This window comes from Anolis carolinensis, chromosome 5 (genome assembly GCF_035594765.1).
Source record: "Anolis carolinensis isolate JA03-04 chromosome 5, rAnoCar3.1.pri, whole genome shotgun sequence".
In the NCBI taxonomy this organism is placed as follows: Eukaryota; Metazoa; Chordata; class Lepidosauria; order Squamata; family Dactyloidae; genus Anolis; species Anolis carolinensis.
In genome coordinates, this window is record NC_085845.1 from 156,715,948 (window position 1) to 156,740,863 (window position 24,916).

General features: G+C 38.2%; 1 protein-coding gene across 17 annotated transcripts in view; it reads left to right on the forward strand.

The window, feature by feature from the left end:
- The window catches only part of nav3 (neuron navigator 3), a 587,869-nt gene that overhangs the window by 522,095 nt on the left and 40,858 nt on the right, over positions 1-24,916 (forward strand). For all 17 annotated transcript variants that reach the window (XM_016993769.2, XM_062980879.1, XM_016993770.2 and 14 more), the window contains 5 exons: positions 1,428-1,585; positions 4,629-4,817; positions 7,725-7,777; positions 9,968-9,991; positions 11,349-11,426. In XM_016993769.2, coding sequence (XP_016849258.2) covers positions 1,428-1,585; positions 4,629-4,817; positions 7,725-7,777; positions 9,968-9,991; positions 11,349-11,426 — 502 coding nt within the window. The remainder of the gene's footprint in view (positions 1-1,427; positions 1,586-4,628; positions 4,818-7,724; positions 7,778-9,967; positions 9,992-11,348; positions 11,427-24,916) is intronic.

Sequence of the window (24,916 nt, forward strand, 5' to 3'; positions counted from 1 at the left end):
TTATACTGCTGTCAGCAGAATACTTTAATATATCTTCTGAATTCAGAAGATTAAGATGGTCCTTTTGCACTCATCAGTTCTTTTCCCCTCCATCCTGCTGAAGTTTGGGCATTGCCATATGAACCACTGAAAGAAAATAAAGATAAGCAGACATCTCTCATTGGGTAGGGATTACCTTTAAATAGTTCTTAAAAACCTATTTCATCCTCAGATCTTCAGATTGCTCTCTCTCCATGCCCCAAATGATAATCTTCTCTACATTCACAGGTTGACATTTAGCAATAGAGGTTCCTATGTGCTTTTGAAACACTGAAGATCTTTACGAAAGAAAGTACAATTCTGTGAAAAAAAATCTACAATTTTAAAAAAACTGCACAGATAAATATAGCTGATTTCTGTGAATATTTAAATGGATTCAGTTATTGGTTTTCCAACTGTTTCAGACTAAATCTGTTTTCTTAGGAGAAATAGATAGATATATAATCCAGAATTACAGAGTTTAAATTCCTTTGTCCCCGTTCTATGGCTATTTTCAGAGCATTAAAAAGCTTTGAACTACTATTTCCCAGAATCCCCCAAACAACATAGCTACAGACTAGGGTCTATCACAACCCAATTTTTAAAAGCCCAGATATCCAAGCAGAATGTATAGATTTGGGAGTAATTTGGGTGGGCTGACGCAGAAAATGCAAGCTCTTGAGATGAAACCTGAACTGCCTGAAATGCCTGCACATGCAAACTTGCCAGCTTAATCCATTCAAGAATTTGCCTTTCTCGGTTCCTGCCACACAGTCTGGCCAGTGAGCTGTAGTGCACTGCTGCAGTTACATTCTTGTATTTGGCAAAAAGTCAGTGAGAGATTTGGTTTCCAAAGCTTTTGTTCCTGTGCATATTTCTGTATATGTGAGTATTTCTTTTTCTTGCCTTAAATCGATCAGTTGTATGTGAGAGGACAGGGTAGTACAACATTCTGAGAAACAAACACTGCATATTGTTCTGCTAGAAGTGACTAACAAATAAACAACATTGTTTTAAAAGTTGCTATACTGTTCTCTCAGCCTATCTATATAGTATGCTCTTTTTATCATGTACAAATGTATCACCTGTCTTCATTTACCAGTCTATCATTCTTGAACTCTGTTGTTTGCCTGACAGTCAATTTTATACCTTTTCCTCTTCTGTGCTAGATTTTGCAACCTCTTCTTAACACCCTAACAGTTTTCTTTTATGCCTCTTTCCATCGTACACAAATTGGTCTTGTGCATTGTTTTGTCTGTCTGTTTCTTGGAAGCCAAGTATCCTGTTCAAAATCATCTGAAACTACTAAATGATTATACTAGAGAGAAACTACTAACTTTTTCTTTAGAATAGTTCACTTGTATCTCACTTGTGGAAGTTTTAAATCTACAAGTGGTGGTGTTTTTCAGGTATACGCCATCTTCTCGGCAGGCCAGTCAAGAGGAAGGGAAAGAGTGGCTACGTTCCCATTCTACAGGAGGTCTGCAAGATACTGGAAGCCAGTCTCCCCTGATCTCTCCTACAGCAATGTCTTCATCCGCAACTGGGAAATATTTTTCCAATTTAGGTAAAAAGCAAAATAATTGCAGCTTTCCCTTATAGTGCTCATTTTGTGCAAGCAAGATTTGTACAGAGGACCATATTGTTCCAACTGCCTTAATCATGTACAGTATGCATGTTTTTATGGTCATATTATGTTGAAACATATCATGAATATGAGCGCATTCGTTGAACATTCAAATGCATTGCCCAGGTGTGGTTCTTGCTAATTTCAGTTGGCTGGCTTTCTGGAACACGGATAGGGAATATGCATCCTTTCAGGTGTTGTTGACCTGCCTTTTCCCATAGCCCTTGCCATCAGGGTGACCACTGATTGATTCTGGGAGTTACAGACCAACATAACCTTAAGGGGTGTGTGCTCTTCACCCCTGCTGTAGCAGATTTCTTTCTTTCTCTGTAATCACTCTGAAATTTACTATGAGAATTTCTGGAAAAAAATAAGTACTCCAATCAATTTAAAAGTTCTGAAGTCCTATAAGGACAATTTGGAAACTGATAGTGACAGTTTGAACATTGATTTTGCACACTAAAAAAGCCAGACAGATGGTAACATATCTACATTCTAGCTCTCTGTAATTTTAAGTTGGTCCTAAAAAGTATATTAAAATAGGAATATATCCTCACTAACCAATCTCAGTAACAAATAGTCATCATGAGTTTGTCATCATTTTATTCCATTTTTGTAATGGCCATTTATTTAGTTTTCTCTTCTGACTCTCTAAGGGAAATGTATTTGCTCCAGATTCACTTAGAATCCTTGAAAAGTTCTTCATTGCCATTGCTAAATGCAGTTTGTTTGTTTTTTTAAAAAAGTGACATGTTTATAGACCTGGTCATTAACTTTCCACTCTTTTCTTCCCTTTTTGTGGGAGGGGTTGAAAAAAACTTTAGGATTGATAAAGGAGTAGCATACAGCATGGAAAATTTCTGACAAAAGGCTCTAATAATTCTATTTAGAGAACACTCATATTAACTATAATTTCTTTATTTAATTTATTTACAGTATTTATATTCTGCCCTCCTCATCCCGAAGGGGATTCAGGGTGGATTACAATGTACATATACATGGCAAATATTCAGTGCCATACAACATGCAGACAGAGACAGAGGCAAAGACACAGAGGCAATTTAACATTTTCCAGCTTCCAGCTTCATGAGGATATGCTTGATTCCAGCCACAGGGGAGCTGCTGCTTCATCATCCACTGTGACACCAAGTCCTTGATGGATTACTTCTACATTCCTTTCTGCCGGCTGCTAGATTTTTATGGTGTTGTAAATTAGTTAAATTAGCCTCCTCGCATAAGCTACTTGATAGATGCAGGTATCTTTCAGGTTGCTTAGGTCAACAATGAGCTGGGCTATTTCAGTGGTTGGGCGCTCAATCTGACTCGGTCTGGCTTCGAACTCATGCCTTCTCAGACAGTAGTGATTGATTACAGTTGGCTACTAACCAGCTGCGCCACAGCCCAGTCCTATTAATTGTTTCACAAGTAAAATATTTTCACTTTTAGATGCATAGGAGCTGCGGTAGCACAATGGCTCAAACGCTTGTGCCAACTGGACTGCTGACCTGAAGGTTGGGTTGCTGACCTGAAGGTTGCTTGTTTGAATCCATGAGACAGGGTGAACTCATGTCTGTCAGCTCTAGCTTGGAGGCACACGAGAGAAGCCTCCCAGCAGTCTGGTAACACATCCAAGCATCCCCTGGGCAACGTCTCTGTAGACAGCCAATTCTCTCACACCAAAAGCGACTTGCAATATGTTCTCAAGTCACTTCTGACATGTTAAAAACACTTTTAGAAGCAAAAAAAGAAAGAAAGAATATTTACATTATTTGTAACTTGTTATTTATGGGCTCTATCATATAATTTTTGCACTCTTATTCCAAATTGAGATGTAGATAATTAAAATGTGACTTTAGAAGAAATATTAACAGATTTATTTTTCTTATGGGTTGTAGGCAATACAGGTGCTTATTGGAAACATTTTCCTTCAACCCAGTATTTATTTTCTAGGCAGACCATTTTCCTATTGAATTACATGACTTGGAGAGAGGGACTCTTTCAGACATTTTTATTTCAGAAAATGACAGAACTGTTGCAAAGGTCTTGGTCTACCACATCAGTTCAAAGCATTTGACATCCTGAAAGCAGACAGATGAATTCTATTTTTCTTGGCCTTAATTCCACCCCAACTAGAAGGGCTGAAAATGTTCCATGAAGATTTTTTAAAAAACAAAACAAAAACAGATTTTCAAGTAAATACAGCATTTGAACTGAGAGGAAGTCTGTTACTTCTCTGTTAGACAAAACCTGCAAGTAAAATTCAGGTTCCCACTTTAACTGCAAATGTAAATGGGGAGACAAAGGGTAAAAAGATACATGTAATGCAGTTATAATCTTGGCTGAAATAATGATATACAACATTCAAAATACTTTACTATTTTAAAAGATATCTGTTTTAACTAGGGATGTAATAATGTTCACAGATATTTTTATATTTATGATAAAAAAAGTTTCCTAATAATAATAATAATAATAATAATAATAATAACTAGCAACAACAACAACATCAACAACAACAATAATTTCATTTATATCCCGCCCCATCCCCTTAAAGGGGCTCGGGGCAGCTTACTAACACCCCATAAAGTGGGGTCAATTGTGATGAGATTCCCTATGAAAACTTGAAAAAATTGCACAGAAAATGTTTTCATAGGAGACAGCATACTTTGAAAAAAAATACATATTTCTGTACAAAAGTATTTTTTGTGAAAATGAATTTTTCAGAGAAAGTTATGAAACACAATATGCAAACATTTATTTTGACCAGTAGAGAAAAAGCTTTTGAAAGTGTTTATTCTTGCATTTAAAAAATAAATGATATACACTGCTCTAAGTGATAAACCATACTGACAGAAAGAACTAATCCAAATATGTATATTTCAAAACCAACTGTTTCAAATTATCAATCAAAACTTTTATTTAGCACTGTTTTTCCACTGAGATATAATATTCTGTTAAGCAAAGTTTTTGTTTGCTATTGCAGTGAGTCCAACAAATTTGTCCCAGTTCAAACTTCCTGGCCCCAGTATGATGAGGTCAAACAGCATCCCTGCACAAGATTCGTCTTTTGATCTCTATGATGATTCCCAACTTTGTGGAAGTGCAACATCCTTAGAAGACAGACCACGTGCAATCAGTCATTCTGGTTCATTCAGGGATAGCATGGAAGAAGGTAAGAATGTGTGATGTGTGTTAAGGTTTAATAGAAAACCATGGTTTGTGCTAACTATAGTTAAGCAGCCACACCATAATTAGAGCTTCATGATATGCAACAGTCAAACTATACTTTTGAATTGATCATTGGTTTTTAGATCTTATCTATTCAGAATTCCACTTCCTAAATTCACTTCTACCTGCATAGTACAACTACCTCTTGAAGGGGAGCAACTGTTTTTTTCCATAATGCAACATCCAATTAAGATAGAGTGTTTGCCTTAATTGTGGTTCTCCAATGGTCTGTTTGTTTAGAGTAACATGTTTTGGTTTGCAACTTCATTGTGACATCTGATGTTGCTTTGTTGACCCAGAAAAACCATGGCAGGCTCACATTTGTAATAACCCATGATTTGGCATTAAATCATAACCTAGGCAGAATATCTGAAAGGTTAGATTTGAATCAAAATTTCCATTCCTTAAAAGTCTTGAATTAATTAGTGTTAGGTTGCTTATTCATGGCACTGTGGTTAAAATCATTGGAGTTTCATGCCAATTACTCTTATTCTTTAAGGAACCATTTAGGAGCCCCTGATGGCGCAATGGGTTAAATCCTTGTGCCGACAGGACTGCCGAACTGAAGGTTGGGTTGCTGATCTGAAGATTGCCAGTTTGAATCAGGAGAGAGTACAAATGAGCTCCCTCTGTTAGCTCCAGTTTCCCATGTGGGAACATGAGAGAAGCCTCCTACAAGGATGGTAAAACATCAAAACATTTGCGTGTCCCCTGGGCAATGTCCTTGCAGATGGCCAATTCTCTCACACCAGAAGTGACTTGCAGTTTCTCAAGTCACTCCTGTCTTGAAAAAGGAGATATTTATCATTCTGGAATTCTGTCTACTAAGTTTTCCCAGGATTTTACTATCAACAGCATTAATTTTGTTCTCTCTACTGTCACCATGTGCATAAAGGTTGCTGGCTACTTGCCTGGTTAAGTGCTCTCACACTTCTTAACTACACAAAGCCAGTGGTGTCTTCCTCCCCTTCCTCCAGCGCTCTGACTCTTTTTTTTTGGGGGGGGGGGGCTGTTTACATTTGGCAGCAACCCAAGCTTCACATCCTTTTTCTTTTCACTTGCAGTTGCAGCAGTTCCAGCTGATTTACAATTTAACACATAGTTTCCAACATACTGATCTGGCCATGGCCATCTGTCCTCAGCTAGGAATATCAATATTTAAAAACCGAGGGATATTGTTGAGCTATATGAGTATAAATAGGAAATATTGATCAGATAAGTGATGATCCTTTACATTTTATGGATATACTAAAATGATGTTTCAAAAATGAAGAAATACAGTGAGCCCTGGTGATGAAGTGTGTTAAAGCACTGAGCTGCTGAACTTGGAGACCGAAAGGTCACAGGTTCAAATCCTGGGAGCGGAGTGAGCGCCCGCTGTTAGCTCCAGCTTCTGCCAACCAAGCAGTTCGAAAACATGCCAATGTGAGTAGATCAATAGGTACCGCTCCAGTGGGAAGGTAACGCCGCTCCATGCTGTCATGCCGGCCACATGACCTTGGAGGTGTCTACGGACAACGCCGGCTCTTCGGCTTAGAAATGGAGATGAGCACCAACCCCCAGAGTCAGACATGACTAGACTTAACATCAGGGGAAACCTTTACCTTTACCTTTTACTCCTGGGCTATGGGTTCTCCAGTTGTTTGCGTGCTCCAGGTATTTGGGACTTCAACTCTGAAAAAAGCCCCAGCCAACTTAGCCAAGGATTCTTGGATCTAAAGTCACAAACACTGGGGAGGACCAAAGGTTGGAACCACTGGCCTAGGAGATAAGCACCACCAATACAAGCATGTCAGGGAAACAAGAAGCAATATTCCACCATCATTGCTGGACTCGCATATATGCAGATATTTTCATGTGAACCTTTTTTTCACATCTGTGCTGTACCCAGTGTTGGCCAAGTTATTCTTATCCTTATTTTCCTCATACGATAGACATAACTGGATTTCATTAGACATTAGATGAGCTAAAGTGTAGTGCAGAAGTATTAAATAAGGAATAAAAAAAACCCTGGATCATCAAGAATGGTAATTGGTAAAACAATTTAGAAAAAGATTTGAAGCAAAGCAGTAAAAATATTTCATATGGTTCCAAAAAAATCCTAAAATACGACCCAGAGTTATTGTGACAAATGGGCTTTTCCTAATTAATTATTATTAATTCTTTGGAACTATTTCATTTTATTTCATCTTTGCTCCTTGAAAAAAGGACTATGTTATGTGGTGTCTTTTTAGCTTTTAATCTTATTTTAGCTACATGAGATAACTTCAGGCCTGTTAAATGTACAAATCAATGCATCATTTTTTTAAAACTGGAAGGCAGTAGTCTAATCCAAGTGGGTATTATAGACTGAAGCTGAAATTAAGTTGTCTTGTTGATTCTAAGGATCAAATTAGCACTTAGTGATTGGGTGAATGGCTTTTAAAAATAAATGGAGTGTACCCTTGAGTTATATGCTTGGCAAGATTCACTTTCATCTTAAAGACAATTTGGATTCCAAGCAACATTTTAGAAGTCATACATTTGCCTTGGCAATCATTAATTTGCCAAAAGGCAGTATTCAAATTGTGTTTTGCTCTCCAAGTGAGGTAAATGTTGTTTACCAGTAGAAAATAAAGCACCATTGAAATCTTTGTAGCTAAATGTTTCTCTGTAGAGAAAAATCATTCTCAGCGCAAGAGGAATAACACAGTGTGCGTTTCTAAATGGATAGCCTCTATAATAGCTTTCTTTTTGTAGAAAAGTGTTTTCATTTGAAAGAGATCGTCTATTATTGAACCCGACAACAAATAACCCCTGCTGTTTCATCAATATTTTTGTAATAATGTTCTTGCTGTTTCTGTGTTTTTAGTACATGGGTCCTCATTATCACTAGTTTCCAGCACTTCTTCTCTCTACTCCACGGTAAGTATTGACAGTATTCAAATTGTACATCTATGAAAAGCTAGGGGACTTGTTAAATATTTCCCAAAAACAAATAGGAACACTGTAATACTCTTGTGACGGTTTGAATTTAACAACTTCCTTGTACTTTTCAAAATATCAGTTCCTCCCTTAGCTGAATTTGGCACTCTGGAAAATCTTTTGTGTTTCCCTTGAAAGCCAAATTGTAAAGAATCTGCTTGAGCCCATTTGTGTGCCACCTGTAGTTGTTACGTTGCCATTCTCGTTCATTTTTTCTTCAGGTTTTTTTTTTTTTACACTTTAAGAGACAGTAGAGCAGTAATTGGCAGCTTGCTGGATTTTTTTTTGCTGTGTTGAACAAAGCTTACTGATGTGTGGAAGATTACTTTGAAATTACAGTGTTGTTTTGAGGGACTGTTTTCTATCAAAAAAGGATATTTCTGGAACCAGACAATAGATAACATTAATTGATAGCCATATTTCTTCTCTGTAACAAAATGAAAGGTTTTTCCATGATGAATATTAGAAGCACAATAACATTATTGATTAAATAATTATATTGCAGTAGTTAATACTCATGAAAATATCATTTAAACATTTAATGGAGGGGGACCTGGGTCATTTAGGACCTCATCACATTGGGCTCCAGCTCTGTCCTAGGATGCTTCCAGGATAGAGCAAGCCTACATTCCACCGGAGCTTATCTCATGACACAGGGCTGCTTCTGGCTGGACTTAGATCTGGCTCCATCCTGGAAGAATCCCCCGACAGAGCCCTGAGAATATGAGAGGCTTCCCATGTTCTCATTAGGTAAGACAGGGAAAGTGTGGTGGGAAGCTGGGCAGTGACAATTTTCCCTGTGGGATGGGGAAGGGCATGATGTGGGCAATGCGGGCAATGCAGGGTGCAGGACAACGGTTTCCCCAGCTATCTGCCAGATTTGCCCTGCTGCCCCATGGATGCCCCCACTGTTCCCCAACTGTCCACTTACAATTTAAAAAGCTCTGACCTATACCAGTCAGGACCATCACATTACTAAATTATAGCAATATGGTAGCACTTTAATGCCATGGTCGCATCTTTTAGGATCTTGGGCTTTGCAGTTGGTGAGGCACGGAAGCTTTTTGGTTGACAATTCTAAATACTGCAAATCTCAGGGTCCTATAGAATGGAACTATGGCAGCTAGAGTAGTGCTATAACTGTGTAGTGTGATAGAAACCACAGTATCTTGGACATTTCCAGACTAATATTTTTGCCATATAGCCAGGCCAACTGAATTATGCAGCATCATATAACAAATGACTTGCAAAAAAGCCTTCTTAAGATTTCTGTTTCATAAGCCCATCACATCTTCATTTCCAACCACTTGACAACTTTTCTTGTCCAACATTACAGTATCTAGCTGTGATAATGGAAGCTGAAGAACATTTCTGTTAAGGACAAAGGAGCTTTTTGGATTATAGATTGATAATTTGCATTGTACTTGAAGGTCATAATCCTTGATCAGTGTTTCTCCTGCTGCTTCTTGCCATCACTTAGGACTAATGCTCACATAATTATGCAGTTCGCAATCAAGAAATTGCACTCTAGTAGAAACATCAAACAAAATATTGATATTAGTGATGTATGTGTCAAGGATAAAAACAACATTGCTTTCTCTTGTGATATTAGACCATCACTACTACTTATTTCCTACTTGCATGTTCTGGTTGAATATACCTATTCTGCTTCTCAGAAAATTATTATTTATTTATTTATTTATCTTAGATACGAATTAGGTGTGGGGAGTGAACTTCAATCTTTCTGCACAACTTATGCATTATCCCTTTCTTACCTATTTTATGGTTTTTTTGTTTTTATATACATATGTATATGTATTTGCCTTTAAAAATTGTTGTATCATGTTATATGTCATTGTTAGACACTTTGAGTCCCTATGGGGAGGGGAAAAAAAAGTGTAATAGGCCGAGTGGAGCCCTGAAGCTAGAAGGGGGCAGACACATGGGTGAGAAAATGAAGAGGGTATTTTGGAATGATGAATCAAGCATGTGATAATTACTTGAGAAAAACAAAAATATCAATTTGGGGGAGCAAAAAGGAGGGTGCAACTCTGACATGATGGCAACTTTTATGCGATGAAAAATGGCATCAGTCTATCTATATTAAAATTGATTTCTCTCTTCCTGTAGGCTGAAGAAAAGGCACATTCAGAGGTAAGTATTATACACTACTTTAATGTTAATGTAGACTGTTTTACCATACAAATAATGGCTTCTCATTAAGTTTACCTGTCTCACCTTAACCAATAGTATTAGCAACTGCAGAAGCTAGTCCATAACATTTGTAAATGTAACTTCTTTACACTGTTAACTTCTAGAATTTCCCAGCTAGTCTGATTATCTGTGAGAATTCATGTTATCTGATAATAATGAAATAAAATTAGCACTTTGGCCCTTCAGTCAGTGTTCTATGGCATGGAAGGCTGTAGCTCAATGGTAGATGACAACCTTTGCATGCAGAAAGTTGAGATTCATATCCAAACAGGGTAAGAAAGAGCTCTACATGGTAAATGAAGGGCCATTGCTGCTAAGTTATGTGGTTGGATAAAAGGTCCTGACTTGGTTTAAAGATTTTTCTGTAGTCCTGTGAAGTGCAGTACACATTTCACTGGGCATTTATTGATATCTTTTGTTCATTCTGTAGGGCTCTTGAGGGATTATGCTACCAGGTACATAAAGCAGTAAATGCTTACTTCAAATGCTTAATAGTATGCTTATGTATATGAGTTAATTTCATCCTTCATCAATTTTAAACAAATCCTCTTGAGGCACATATATATTTATCTCTCACTCTCTCTGTTCTGCTTCTGCAGGAGAGAGACAAGGAAACACATAGAGAAAGAAATAGCAATATGCGGGTGCTGTATTTTATTTATAGACTATGCATGAGATGTGTCCACACAGAAAGCTTTAAAGCATTGGATACATTCATAACTGGTCAGGTTTTCAAAGGTATGAAGTACGTCAGGTTTGACATCTACTTGACCATCATGAAATCAGCCTGCTGGACTAGATGGGCCTGTGGCATCAGTCAGCAGTGTTCTTCTAATGTTCTTTTGACTAGCGACCTCATCAGATAGGCTTCCAGAATCACCCCACATTGCCCAACTCACCTGAGTCCCCATCCCATGGGGGGGGGGGGGAAGCGTCAGCAACCCTGTTTCCCCCGTTGACTTCTATTCAACACGGGAAGCCTTCCATGTTGCTATGGTGGCATGCACTGGTTTGCCTCTACTTTTACAATGGAGTCCCAGCAGAAGTTGCTCTACAATGTGGGATGGGAGCTGTGGGCTCCATCATAAAAGTAGATGTGAACCTGTAACCGAAAAGGACCTCGTGATGAGGTCGTAAGTATTTAATGTACTGTATTTAGGACATGTAAGAAATATTAGGAGCAAATAACACCAGCTGTTTTTTCCTGAAGTAATTCAGACTGCTAAATGGTTTTTAGTTAAAGCATAATAGTATACAAGCATATTTTCATGTGGAATTTGTCTGCTCTTATACCCAGCAAATTCACAAACTACGAAGGGAATTGGTTGCATCACAGGAAAAAGTGGCCACTCTTACTTCACAGCTGTCAGCAAATGTAAGTCATTTATTATTGCCTTTTATTAATTCTGCATGATTCTAACCAACATTTAAATCATAGTGCTCCTGTGAAGACATCCATTGATGCTATCAATGAAAATGGAATGTCATTTATACTTCCCACTATAGCCAAAAGTCTACCAGAACAGCTTACCAATAATTATAAGCAGGACATAAAAGGAAAAATGAATGCTGTAGGGAAAAATTAAATCAATTGAATGCTGGCCTGTCTTCTCAGAAACAAAAGCAATGACAATTATCTTTGGGGTAGGGGCCCAAGAAAAAGAGGCCAGAATGATAACAGCGAGAATCTGGAGGAAAGTCAGATGTTTCCTTCTCATATTTCAAATGAGTCCTTCTAAAATGAATCTGCTTGCAAACTTTCAATATTGTTCTTCACAACAGGAATGTAAATGATAGAGGAAAATGTATTGCAGCAGAACCATGATGAAAATGTTTTCTGACTTAGAGTTAAGAGAAACATATTATGAGTTTGATGAAAATTGGTTAAACTCATTAATATCATGGAACATAAATGTATCTTTCAAGTCCTTTCCAAGTACAATGTTATTTTCTTAATTTTGTTAACAAGCAGGAAGATTTTATTATATTTTATTACTATATTTATTTATACCCCACTTCTCTTAAAGAAAACTCAAACTGACTAGGGAATATATATTATTGTTATGTTAAGCCCAATTTCCCTGCACCATGAAAAATTCTACAGGCACTGCACTTACATGGCTATGGATTTTTTAATGGAAGGGGCCACTGGAAGGTTTTGATAATTCATAATATTTTGAATTTATTTTTTACTATTGAGACTGAACGTAGATAGAGACAAACATTCCAGGTCAGTATGTACTTCCTTATGTCAGACCTACAGAAAGAGGTGGAGAAGCACAAATGTTTGTCAGTTTAAAGATACTAAAATTCTTCTCACCCCCCCCCTCTATATCTATCTTTGATTTAAATTGGTGTTTATACTTTTTTGTTACACAGACATCATAGATGTTGTCATCTTTAGTTGGGCAGGAGGAGAAAAGGCATGCAGAATCATATAGTTATTTCCTAGCCACCTGAAAGCACCTGTATCCACTTTAGCACCTGTATCCACTTTATTATTTTATTTATTTATTTATTTCAATTATTTATACCCCGCCCTTCTCACCCGAGGGGACTCAGGGTGGCTTACAAGTGGCAATTGATGCAGTTACACTGATATACAATAAACTAAAACGATTAAAACAGTTAAAACAGTCATAAAATAGTCATAAAATACAATATACAAGTTTAAAACAATGCAAAGTGCTTATGCCATTCATCCACCAGACCTTATAAAAGAGCCGTAATTCAGACCGCGTCGAAGCCAACACATGCTTATTCTTCAAATGCCTGCATACATAGCCAGGTCTTCAGTTTTTTTCTGAACCCCAAAAGGGATGGGGCCTGCCGAATGTCACTGGGTAGGGAGTTCCACAGCCGGGGAGCCACCACCGAGAAGGCCCTGTCTCTCGTCCCCACCAGCCGTGCCTGTGAGGTGGGTGGGACTGAGAGCAGGGCCTCTCCAGAAGATCTTAAGGTTCTTGTGGGCTCATACGGTTTATTGGCAATTTCCTTAACAAAAGATTTCTGCCACTAGTTAGGAAGGACAGTCCTTAGGAATCCTTTAAACTTTTGTTTCCCAATTCCCCAAATTTATAACATAGCTATTTATACTGCACTGCTTCCATCTTAGAGCATGAGATGGTAATGTCCTACAGCATTTCAGGTGTAAAACTGAAATATATTACCAAGTTTCATCAAAATATATATGGTCAAGATGTCAAAGTTAGGAGACAATGTAGCTGTTTGCTTTTATCTGAAACTACTGGGAAAGGCAAACAAAACCCACTAAATTCAGTTCCTTAATTCTGCAACAGAGGACCCGTCCACACAGTGCATAAGAAACGGGAGTTCCCATTTCAAAATGGGGGATAGCTAGATGATGTCAGTGGAAACACACACTTATTCACTACAAAGGAGGGAAGCCATGGGATAAAAGGTCCCCTTTTATCCAGTTTCTGGCTGAAAGATACAGATATTTACATGTCTGTGAGGCCCTGCGTGCCTTGAAAACAGGTATTTTCCTTCCCACCCCCTGTAGAGACTGTTCCAGCTGATGTCCTTCCCTTTTTAAAAGCCCAAAAAAGCTGATTGGGCTGTCAGATGGACGCACAGCTGATTGACAGAAAGCGTGAACAGAGAGCCATTACAACTCTCTGAAACACTTTATTTTACACTGTACAATATTAACCAGAGGTTTAATAAATAAATAAGGAAGGAAGAAATCCAGCAGAAGGTTTTTAAATTCCCTCCGTTATGCGCTGATCTGTATATGTGCACATGCCAATATGCTTGTATTAATTCCATTGAGATATGTGCATATGTACATATACGGATTAGTGCATAATTGTATACTTAGGGGACTTCCGTTGGAAGTTTTTTTTTAATCTGCCCTCCATTTTATCTGAAGACACAGAAGAAAGGACAGTGAGAATGGCAGGGGAAGAAAGCTTGGGACCAGCAGGTTTGTGTGGGGACCTACTCTGAAGTCCCGGAGTTTTTGCCTCTCTTTTTAATCCCATGTTTTGTCATCTATGTAGTAGGATAGTTGCTCCATTTCAGGGTCAATGTATCACATGAAAGACTTTCCAGAGGTTGGAATCCTAAACCTTGTTGCACGTTCATTTAAATTATTAAATAATAATAGAATTGTATATTTAGGCCAAATTTTATTTATCTTTACCTTTTTAATGATGTAGATTTTTTTTTACCACTGATATAAAAAAGTCAGAAAAACAGTTCTATTTCTTTAGTTCTATGATCAAACATTACAGATTCACACTCAGGAGCAGCAGGTATCTTTAAAGAGAAACCAATTTAAAGCACAATTGCAAAACTATAGTAGTTAAATAAAATAAAAGTAATAAAAATAATGTATATAGGTTTAAAATTAATCATCCAGAAACATAATGTACCTCCACAAGGCCAATTGTGCAGAAAGTATGCAAATAAAAATTTTAAAATTTCACTGCCCAATTGCTTATTTAGTTCTGTGGATGTATGCTACTTATGCTTTGTGATTAGTGTTAAATAAAGGGGAAATACTGAGTGAAATGAATGGGTTGTTTTATATAGACTGCTGGTACACGTTTTCCCCATGCTTATACACACACATACACATATGTTTACAACATGTTCTGCAGGATGAGTGGCAACTAGATTGGCCCCAGCAGCTGCACTGTGCCCTGGGACTTCCTATTGTCCCAGTTTAAAAGGGATAATCCCGATTTAGCCTCTGTTATCTCAATTTTTAGATGCTTTTAAAATGTTTGAGATTTTTTCACCTCCTCCTGTGTTCACCCTTTGCCTTGCAGTTACATTAACTGCTGCAAACTAAGTCCAAATTGGGAAAATACTTTGCATTCCGTTAAAGCAAGGGAAGGTGAGGGGAAGAAATGGGTGGAACCTTGTCCTTCCCATTCAGCTGAGGCAAAAGCAAAAGTTCTTCTAATTTGTGAGTTATTTTTCATTAATAACTACTCATATCATTCAACTAATGCACCCCAGAATACCAGGACCCATTGTTAAACTGTTCCCTCCCAACTTGGCTCTGGGTTCCCTCTCTATGCCAGTGTTGTGACCTCCCTTGGCCAGTCTTCTTCACTTTGCTGCCTTCTGAAAGCACTATTATCTGGAGGAGACAGAAGATACAAAAATGAGAATACTGGATGAAAAATGTTATTGAATGATGGACAGGCGGAACTCAAAACCCACCCAAACCAAGCCAAGCAGCTGTTGGTGATCACTGAGTGAAATTTGTAGACTGAAAGAGGAAGGCCAGCAGAAGAGGGACTTTCCAGCTTTATGATTTATGAACGTAGTCAGAGAAAAGAGAGAGAAAAATTGAGTGAGCATTGATGTGGTGGCTCTCAATTCTGCTATGTCAGGTTCTCAGATACTTTGAGACTCTCTCTTTCTTTGTGTGTATGTGTAAAAAACCCCTCTCTGTTTGGCTGTCTGTGTCCACAAATCACAAGAGGGGAGTTGTGGTGCATGTGCGTATGTGTGTTAAGGCTTATAGTTTCCAGGCATTCCTTATGTGAGGATTAGAAATAGGATTTGTTTTCATTATCTTTCTAATTTTTGTTCAAAAAGACTATCTCGGTTTTAGCTGTCTTGTCAGAAGTATAATAATAAAACCTCAAAGAAGCATATTAATTTTTTCAGTAGTGCTGTTGGTTCATGAAAGATGATTTTGGCCAATAAAATCAGCAAAAAAATAGGCAGACTGGTTGTCAATTATTTTGAACGGCAGTGTTAATAGCTTTTCCCCTCTGGACCATACTCTGATGTTGCTTGGCCACACATTTACTGGTTTTAAATTGCGATGTGTTGAAATGTATGGTCTAAACCAAGAGACCTGATGACATATTTTATGTAGAGAGATGCCTGGAGGATAAATCTTGCTGTTACCACTAATATGAGATAGCAAAGAGATTTTCCCCAGCTCTGCTCATTTTCCCATTGAGAATGTGAGTGAAAAGGGCTCACATTCTCTAAATCCCAATGTTATATCTGGCATGCAATCAAATGTACCTGCAGCAGGATATCCCCCTGTCTTGCTCATATTCTTCTATCTCAGACTGGAAATGACAGCAGAATTTCCCCAATCTGCAGCTTACCTTCCCAAGAAAAAGGCATGCTGCATTAAAAAGGATCTTCCTGGTCTTTCCCCTTCTCATCCTAGAGAATGGTTTATTCATCATTCATATAGATATAGATATAGATACATACACACTGTAAAGCCTAAAAAAGCATACTAAAATATTTAACACTTAAAATAGGACAGTTTACAAACAGTTTAAATAGTTTAAAACCAGCCATTCATATTTGAACAAAAGCAATCATGACCCCAAAGCATTAATAAATAGTCTTGTCTTTGCTTGGTGCTGGAATGGCAACAATTTCATAAATGATATTTTTAACTGGGGCACCAAGACAAAGAAAACCCTGTTTCACATCCTCCTATAATATCCAGAGAAAGACATCTTCAATGGACCTAAATCCTGGGTGGGGTATTTGTATATAGGAAGAGACTCTCCTTAAAATTGTCAGGCCCAAGTCATTTAGGGCATTGAATATCATTACCAGTATCAAATGGCTTGGGCCTGACCATTTTAAGGAGTGCTTCTTCCTATATAAAATTACCCCAGCCCAAGATTTTGGTCTGTTGAAGGTGTCCTTCTCTGGATAATATATTATAGGTGGATGTGAAACAGAGCTGGAAGAGACCTCCAAGGGATATCCAGTCCATCCTCCTGCCATGCAGGAAGGCACAATCAAAGCACTCCCAATAGACAGCCTCTGCAGAAAAGCTTCCAGAGAAGCTTCAACACTCCCAGGCAGCCTATGTCACTCTCCAACAGCTCTTACTCTCATGAAGTTCTTCCTAATCTTTTCAATTGAATCTCTTTCCCTGCTATTTGAACCCATTGCTCCCTTGTGCCCTGGTCTCTAGAGCAGCAGAAAGTCAGTTTCTCCCCTCCCTTCTCCTCAATGGAAACCCTTTTAAATCTTGAAACATGTTCCTCATGTTTCTTCTCTACCTTCTCTTCTCCCAACTAAACATCCCCTGGGAGGGAGGGAGGGAGGGAGGGAGGGAGGGAGGAAAGAAGAGAGGAAGAGAAGGGTGGAAGGGAATGCAGGGAGAGAGGGAGGGCGGGATGGAGGAAAGAGAGAAGGAAAGAAAGACAAAAGGGAAGGAAGGAAGGAGAAAGAGAGAGGGGGAAAGAGACAGGAAAGAGGGAAGGAAGGAAGGAAGGACCAAAGGGTGGAAGGGAAAGAAGAAGGGAGGGAAGGAGAAAGAGGGAGGTAAGGAAGGAAGGGAGAGAGTGAAGAAGGAAGGAAAGCAAGAAAGAAGGAAGGACAGGATGGTGAGAGATAGGAGGGCCTGAGAAAAGAGCCCAAGGGGCTGCATCGAGCCCCCGGGCCTAGGTTTGCCCATACCTGCTCTATGGTATTCCAGTCTAGATGCTGCATTTTGGGATATTGCAATTGGTCAGTACACCAATGCATTTTTTCATGTCAGGAGCAACTTGAGAAATTACAAGTCACTTCTAGTGTGAGAGAATTGGCTGTCTGCAAGGACATTACCCAGGGAACACCTGGATGTTTTGATTTTTTTTTACCATCTTTGTGGGAGGCAGAGCTAATAGAGGGATCTTATCTGTGTTCTCCCTGGGTTGGATTTGAACCAGGAACCTTCAGGTCAGCAACCCAACTTTCAAGTCATCAGTCCTGCCAGCACAAGGGTTTAACCCACTGCACCACCAGTGCATGGAGTATTTTCAGTGCCCCAATATGTATGGCTGTAGGTGACAGACCAGTCAAAGCTAAGTCACAGGGTCCACTTGAGCATCTGATGACAAAGATGCATCTAAGAAAGAGCACAGTATCATCTAGACACATAATTTGCCCAATTTCTAGAACCAGTGATCCCTAGAGGTTCCATTTTTGATGAAGTCAGCTTCAGTTTATGCAGCCTAAAACATGATGCAGCCATTGTTCCAGTATAACCTCATCTGACTCTGAGAACAAGGAGAAGGAGATGCAAATGTCACAACATTCTGGCACTCCACTCCAGATATCCTTATGACATCACTCACAACTTCATATAATGGGAGGGACAAGGTGTAGCCATGTGGCACCAAATACCTTAACAGCTGAACCAGAGTCCTCCAGAGCTAAGCTCTGGCAGCAACAGTTCAGGAATATCAACAAGGTAGCATACCCTCTCTTTCTCCTTGAGAAACTTGTTAGTCAGAGTGGCATTTTATAGTACAGTAGAGTCTCACTTATCCAACTTTCACTTATCCAACATTCTGTATTATCCAACGCAGTCTGCCTTTTAGTAGTCAATGTTTTTGTAGTCAATGTTTTCAATACCTTGAAATGTTTTGGTGCTAAATTCATAAATACAGTAATTACTACATAACGTTACCATGTATTGAATTGCTTTTTCTATCAGTTTGTTGTAAAACATGATGTTTTGGTGCTTAATTTGTAAAATCATACCATAATTTGATGTTTAATAGGCTTTTCCTTAATTCCTCCTTATTATCCAATATTTTCACTTATCCAACGTTCTGCTGGCCCGTTTATGTTGGATAAGTGAGACTCTATTGTACCTTGCTACTTTGACTTCTCAAAATTGAAGTATCACTTGCACTGATTCTACACAATACCACAACTTTTTAAAATAAAAACTGGCCACTCTTTGAAAGCCATGTTATGATGTTCAGCACATACAGTATGTCTCTCAAAATTTGGTAAAAATTTTGGCTGAACCTCTTTGGCCAACTTTGATATTTTGTAGGATAAATTCATTTGTTCGAGAATCTAAAAATCATATTCTTCATCTAAACCATTATCTTACAAAAAGGCCTTTCTTGCTTTTACATCAGGCATTTTTTATTCTTTCATATTGAATGGTATTATATTTCATCTTACTTCGTACTCCATTATATATGAAAAGGAACAGAAATTCAAAAGTGATCTTCTTTACTGTTTCTTTCAACTATGTATTATCATTATTTTTTCTAAACAAAAGACTTCCATCACGCAGGCAGACACTCACACAAAGCTCTGACTGAAATAACCGATGCTTGCACAAGCATGCAGGCTTATAGTGACCATAATTCCTATTATCAGCAAGTCAATATTTGGTTCTGTCATATACCCACAAAGAACTCTATAATGTGTCATAAAAATGTATTGAAGAAGTAAAGGAGGAAACAATTGAAATTTTGAGCTTTCAAAGGTGGAAGTGTCAGATGTCACCTTGTGATTTTGGTGGGTGTGAATAATATAAATTGCTATGTGTTTTGAAACAAAGGGGTTTTGCCCTATATTTCATAAGACAGAATGAACTCACCATCTCCAGCACCAGATATGGCATGTCATAAAGGAGCAGCAAATAGTTAATTATTTGACTTATTTTTTATTATGTTCACCATAGTAATTCAGAATTTCAGTTGAACATCAAGGCTTGTGTGCATTAAATGCCAGCTTGCTTTATTATAGCTTTCAATTGGAATTGATCCATTGACAGCTCATGTAGCAAAAACCCTTTGGCTCTTATATCATCAACTTTTCGAAAAAGCATAGTTTGCTTTACTCTGTTACAGTGCTGCTAGGATGGCCAAAAAGATCACCAAAAGGGAGGGTGGAAGATACTAATTCTTACAACGTTTACTTCCCCCCCCCCTTCTCCTTCTCCTTCTCCTTCTCCTTCTCCTTCTCCTTCTCCTTCTCCTCCTCCTCCTCCTCCTCCTCCTCCTTGTTCTTCTTCATTCCTTCAGTCGTTTCCGACTCTTTGTGACCTCATTTAATTTTCAATCCATGGTTGTTTGAATCTGCACATATGGGGGTCCCACTCTGTACATATGAATTTTATCTATCATGTGAGGTATGTGTTTGGACATGACAATAATTACTGCATCTACTTTTTAAAAAGTACAAGGACACTAAGGACCTCTTTACACTAATCTGTGCACCACACAGCGTCCCCCCCCACATATCCTCCCTTCTTCCCCCATCAGATGGGGCAATGGGACAAGGTGCGTTGGTGCCCTGTCCCTGCCCCCATCAGACGGGAAAAGGGTGGCAATGCACATTGCCACTTTGTCTTTCCCTCCATCACTTACTTTCCTGTCATGGCTGAGGAAGCATCTTACAATGCTTCCTCTCCACTTCGAGGATCAGTGGGGTGGGGCCTGCTGAGCATCATGTGATAGCACTTGCCCGGCCCAAAGTGTTGCAAGGGACTAATTTGCTCCAGTGTGATAAGGTGGCAAATGTGAGCATAGATCTTTGCTATGTATTTGTGTTCATTTTTTTTTACATGAGTGTAGATTGGAATTGAACTCACTGAGCTGGATTCAGATTATTAAAACATTTCTATGCCTACCTATTCAAAGGCAAGTCCCATTGGATTTAACATGATTTACCTTAATATAAATGGGCATAATATTACAAGCATAGTCAATACATTAATCTTATTTAAACCAGTAGTATACTCAATTGACTAACTGTTGACTCAGTCCATACAGCGGATTTTATCCATGATATGCAAAATTATATAATTTTAAAAATAAACTTAAAATTCATATTTTTACATTTTCCTTTTTTTGACATACTAACAAAATATTTGTAATTCGTAATTTTGCTTGCATGTCTTTTATCTCTTGTTTGTTTGACAGAATTCTCTTATCTGAAACTCCCATGATGTTTTCACTATCTGATTATTTATCTCATTTGACAAAGCCCAAGGCACCTTCCATTTCCACAATTTAATATACTCCAGCTGCTGCTGATGTCTTGATTTAAAGATACTTCAGCTTGAAGACAAGCTTATTTATTGTTTATTGTTTATTTCTGTGCTGCTGAAGGAAAAATAACACTACTGATTTTTATGAAGAATAGTTGCCATTTTTTTAAAAAAAAATCAAATTATAGGATTTGATCAGATAGTCCTCCAGTTTCATTCAAATTTGTTAGCTTCAGATGTATTCAGAGTTTCCCTTGCTACATAAATTTGATGAATTTACAGGCTCAAACATATAGTATTTAAGCCAACATATACCCAGTGAATAAAAAAGTTGTGACTTAGACCTATTGCCTAGAAACTAACCACATAAGAGAACGCGTGTGGGAAAACAGGAAGTGGTAAGTTCTTCAGCATGTAAAGACTCAGAAATTAGATATAGAAGATTTTGAAGCAAATCAAACTATAAACAGGTTAGTCTCCTGTTTGAGAAAAAACTATCATTCCTGGTTCTGCCAAAAATTGTACAGAAGTTAATGGAAAGGCTAATGTGTCTCTCAGAAATTGTAGTTCTGTTGCTGAAAGCTAAAATAAAATTTTAATACAGGTATACAACTATATTTCTTTGCATATATGGAGTTATGCCACACCATCCAGTTACAAAACACACACCAATTTTATCTTTGCAACAAGAAGTCAAATGTCTGGCTGAGCACCTGGCAGGAGTTTAAATGATCCTGAGGCTGATGTGAGTGAAGCCTACAGTTTTCACTCAGGTCAGCTTCTCTAGCCAATGAAATCAAAGCTGTTTGATTTCATTGGCTGCCCCCATCGTGCCCCTCGCTGAAACAGGTAGCAGCATGTAGCTTTTTGGGGAGGTAGGATGTCTGCCCAGCTCCGCATGAATGGAAAATCCCACATTTCACATCCCACAAATGCCATGCATAGTATTACTGGAGTATTTGAAAGAATAGATGAAGTGAGGATAGGACAGTTATCTCTTTTTAACCACCTGAACAAAGCCAAAATCACTTTCCATACATGGTTAGAGCACAGCTGGGAAAGGTAAACTACACACTGGAGTCATCATGCAGAATCACGGGCTGTCATTTCTCTGCTAGTCTTCACAATTGGTAGTCTCTGGAGTATATTAGCAGAACATCAGCATAGGGAGACCGGAAATCCAATCCTCAAAGAAAGCAGATCTTTCTCATGACTATGTTGGCATTGTTAGCAATTTTCATAAAATTATTTCTTGTAGGGAAGAAACAAGACTTTCAAAGGTTACTTTTTTGAACTACAGCTCCAAGAGTCCCTGAGCCATCATAGCTGCAGAATTGCCAGAGTTGTGGAACAAAAAGTAACTTTGCCAATCTCAGAAAAAAGCAGAAAATTTCACTCCCCAATCTTCACACTGTCAATTAATCCTAGATCTCTGCTACATATACTGCTATTGAGAGAAAGGATAGATCATTATTCCAGTTTTTTAAATATGAAATCCAATCGTGCAAGACAAGAACCAATTTAAATTCTTGAAGTCTATTTTTTTCTGTAGCAATGACAGTTGCCTAGCAATAAGCATTTTCAATCTTGGTATGAGTAAATGCAGCAGACATGCTTTCATTTTTGGAATGTAATTTTCTGTTTTAATGCTGAACGTTATTTTGATTTTTATTTAAAAAGTGCTTTCAGTTTAATTTTTAATACTTCACTGCCTCATGCAATTAGTGAAATACTTTATGTTCTGGATCATGCAACACGTAGTTATTTTTATAACTATGCACTCTTATTACTCACTCTGACTTTTCCTGAAATATGTGTTAGCTGAGAGGATCAAGATTTCTTAGACCTGCAAATTTGAAGCTCCATAGATGGCAGACCCAACTTTCTTTTTAGGAATCCTAGAAAACAAAACAGAATATATGTCATTGGGAAATCCTAAGCTACGCCTTTCCTTAGTATCATATGGAGGTTTAATTTCAGTCTGGATTTTTTTGCCTGTCAGATAAATTTTGAAATATTTTTTTTCCTATAGCATAAAATGTATTCCTTTTTATAATAGTGATCATTTGAAGGAGAAATAAGAGCCTTTGCTTTTATTGCTGCAATTTATACTGAAAGAATAAATTTAAGTGTCTTTTAATTTTTTCAGATTTTTTTCATAGTTGTCTTGAAATAATAATCTCTTGTTCTTTATGATTGTAACACCTGAATATTTAATCCCACTTTTTCCATTTTAAAACTTGAAAGTACAGTTAGTTCTTTATCTTCTTCTGAAATGACACAGAGCATGTCCAAAACACCATAATTTTGTACTCAAAAGAGCCTTCATTGAATGGGTTTTGTGTGATTGTCACTAGGGACCTCATCACATTAAGGCTGAGATTCACCACACATAGTGGCGAATCCAGCCAGGTCCAGCATGGGGCATGGCGAAGCTGTCACCCCATGCCCAACATTGCTTGCTTCCCCCTCACCCCATCCCACATGGGGAAGCGTCCATTTTCCGCCTTCCCCCCATTGTTTCCTATGTAACATGAGAAGCTTTCCATGTTTCCTCTGCGGCAGCTTATCATGCTTCCACTTCACTTGTGGCATGGAGCTCTGTTGGATTGATGTCTTGGGATGGGAGCCAGTAGGCTCCGTACCACAAGTGAAGTGGAAGTGTCATACAACTGGCAATTTTGCCCATCTGATGAGGCTGTATATCAAACATGTAAGCTCTCAGGTTATGCTGCTCTCTCTTTTTAAATTTCATGCCATAGATTCTGTCACCTCATCTGATATTTTCAATAAGTAACCAACACCCAAATAAACATTAAAAGTATGAGGAGATGTCCTTGTCTGGTCTTTTTTTTTTTGTATTTCAGTTGATGTCAGATCCCTGGCTGCTGGGCACCAATAACCTTACACAGAGGCCAGTCTCTATCTAATATCTTTATTAAAGAAATATATAAAAGCAATAAAAACAAGTGAAGAATATAGTTCAGAAACAGACCTTTCAAAAGAGGTCAAATATAGTCCAAAAATGTATTGTCCAATAAATGATATTAGAGTTCAAAGTTTTAATCCACTTGACCGAAACACACACTCTTGCCAAGCAATAGTGTGGGGAAATGTCAGAGTCTTAGAAGTCCAATGAAGCTTGACAGCAAGGCTGGAAATAAACTTGATTCTTGGCTAGGTCCGTGACTGGAACAAGGCAAAACATGAAGCGTGGAGCAGGGTCCGTGGTTAAACTGCAAGGCTAGGCAAGGCTCGAAAACTTGATCCGGGAAGCAAGGAACTGGGGTTACGAAGTCCACACACGATCTCTCTCCTGAAGCTGATCAATTGACTCCGCAAAGAATCTCTCACGCCAAACCCCTATATTGGGTCTCGTTTTCCCGCCAACAATCTCTTTCCCTAGAGAACAAGAAGCGAAACCCAACTCTGTCCAGATGCAAGACTCCTTAGATTTTCCCAAGGGAAGCAGGCCTAATCAGCCTGTTTGTTTGGCAGCGATTCTTAGACTTCTCCGATTAGCTTCTGTGACTCCTCTGTCTTTAGAATAAGATTCCTTCCTGGGAAACGGAGGGGAGTACTGCCCAAGGCCTGGTTTACTGAATTCTTGAGGGCAAACGTCAACATCCGGCAGGTGAAGAGACTCCAGCTCTTGTTGAACCGGCGAAAACCCCATGTTTTCATCTTCATCTGCCACAATAGTACTAGGAACAGGACTACAAGGCCCATGAGGCATCACAGTTGATCTTATTGCATTGCCATTTACTAAAATCTGGGGCTTTTGAACTGAATAGATTGCCTTTATTGCCAAATAATATTTTCACCAAAATCATTTATTTCCAATATTTAAACTTAGTACTGCCAAGAAATATTATCAAAGGTCTTCTCTGCATCTAAAAAAAATCAATATAGTCCTTTTGTCATTATGGCTTTCCAAAACTTCAGTAATGTTAAAATCCATGGTAAATCCACCTCTTTATAGGACTTTGCAGATACAATTGGCACTCCATATCCACAGATGATATATTTTTTAAAAATTCCAAAAGACAAAACTTGATTTTGCCATCTTACGATATCATTATAATGGGACTTAAGCATTTATGGATTGTGGTATC